Genomic DNA, 1,107 nt, shown 5'->3' with positions numbered 1-1,107 from the left:
ATCCTGGCTACCACGGTGAAACCCTGTCTCTACTAAAAATACAAAAAATTAGCCAGGGGTGGTGGCGGGCGCCTCTAGTCCCAGCTACTCGGGAGGCTGAGGCAGGAGAATCCCTTGAACCCAGGAGGTGGAGCCAAGATCCCAGTGAGCCAAGATTGTGCCACTGCACTCCAGCCTGGGCCACAGAGTGAGACTCCGTCTCCAAAAAAACAAAACAAAAACACATAGCAATGAAGTATATTTTAGTTTATAAAGTGGGAGATAAGTTCTAAAGATATAATGTAAGGCAAAAAATAAACCTAACCTTTGTAGTGCCATTCCCCTATAGGAGCTAATAAAAAATCAGAATATTGATGATACAAATACATTTATTTTGAAAAATTCAATTATATTAACATATCTCAAAAATTTAATGACACAGAAATCATCTAATATTGCTTAGAACATAATTCTAATGCCTTTTTCCCATCTGTGTGGGCTGATTAGGCTTGTACGTTCAGTTCTTAGTTCTGTGTGCCAACCACTGAAGTACTGAGAATTCAGTACATGACTCATTACCAACACTGGAAAATAAGTCAAAAACGTATCTCAATAATAAATCTTGGCCATATAAGAGACTATAGTATGACTTTGTAGACATCTCTCTCTCCAAGGTTTCATACACATACACACACACACACACACACGCTGAACAATCAAAAATATTAACTTACAAGTTCCATCAAATGTCTGAGGTGTCCAATTTCTTCTGGAAGTGACACCAATTTATTATTACTAGCAATTAAGACTTTCAACGGCAAATTACACAAGTGTACCGGCAATGTTGACAGTTGGTTCCGACTAAATGGATAAGCAGAAAGAAGAATCAGAGTCCACCACTGAAGAAAAATTTTCCCTCTTTCTCACTCTATACTCAGTAAAATAACAAATATGAGTCTTGCAAGAAACAAACAGGGTACTGGAGTGCTAGCCTTCGTTTCACTGGTGGTCGCTTTATGGTTACAGGCACAGTGTTGAACTTAATCTGCATCTACAGAGGTTTCTCATCTGTGAACTGAGGATCTTCGTATCTCCCCACCCATCTTACAGGCTCCTGAACTGAAGACC

General features: G+C 39.4%; 1 protein-coding gene across 1 annotated transcript in view; it reads right to left on the bottom strand.

The window, feature by feature from the left end:
- The window catches only part of LRCH3 (leucine-rich repeats and calponin homology (CH) domain containing 3), an 85,133-nt gene extending 84,295 nt beyond the window's left edge, over nt 1–838 (bottom strand). The window contains exon 1 of the mRNA XM_011978717.1: nt 714–838. Coding sequence (XP_011834107.1) covers nt 714–722 — 9 coding nt within the window. The 5' untranslated portion in view covers nt 723–838. The remainder of the gene's footprint in view (nt 1–713) is intronic.
- Nucleotides 839–1,107: the final 269 nt, after the last annotated feature.

The sequence above is a fragment of the Mandrillus leucophaeus genome, unplaced genomic scaffold, assembly GCF_000951045.1.
Source record: "Mandrillus leucophaeus isolate KB7577 unplaced genomic scaffold, Mleu.le_1.0 Scaffold199, whole genome shotgun sequence".
Taxonomy (NCBI): Eukaryota; Metazoa; Chordata; class Mammalia; order Primates; family Cercopithecidae; genus Mandrillus; species Mandrillus leucophaeus.
Note: the sequence above shows the minus strand (reverse complement) of the source record. Positions and strands in the feature narration are given on the sequence as shown.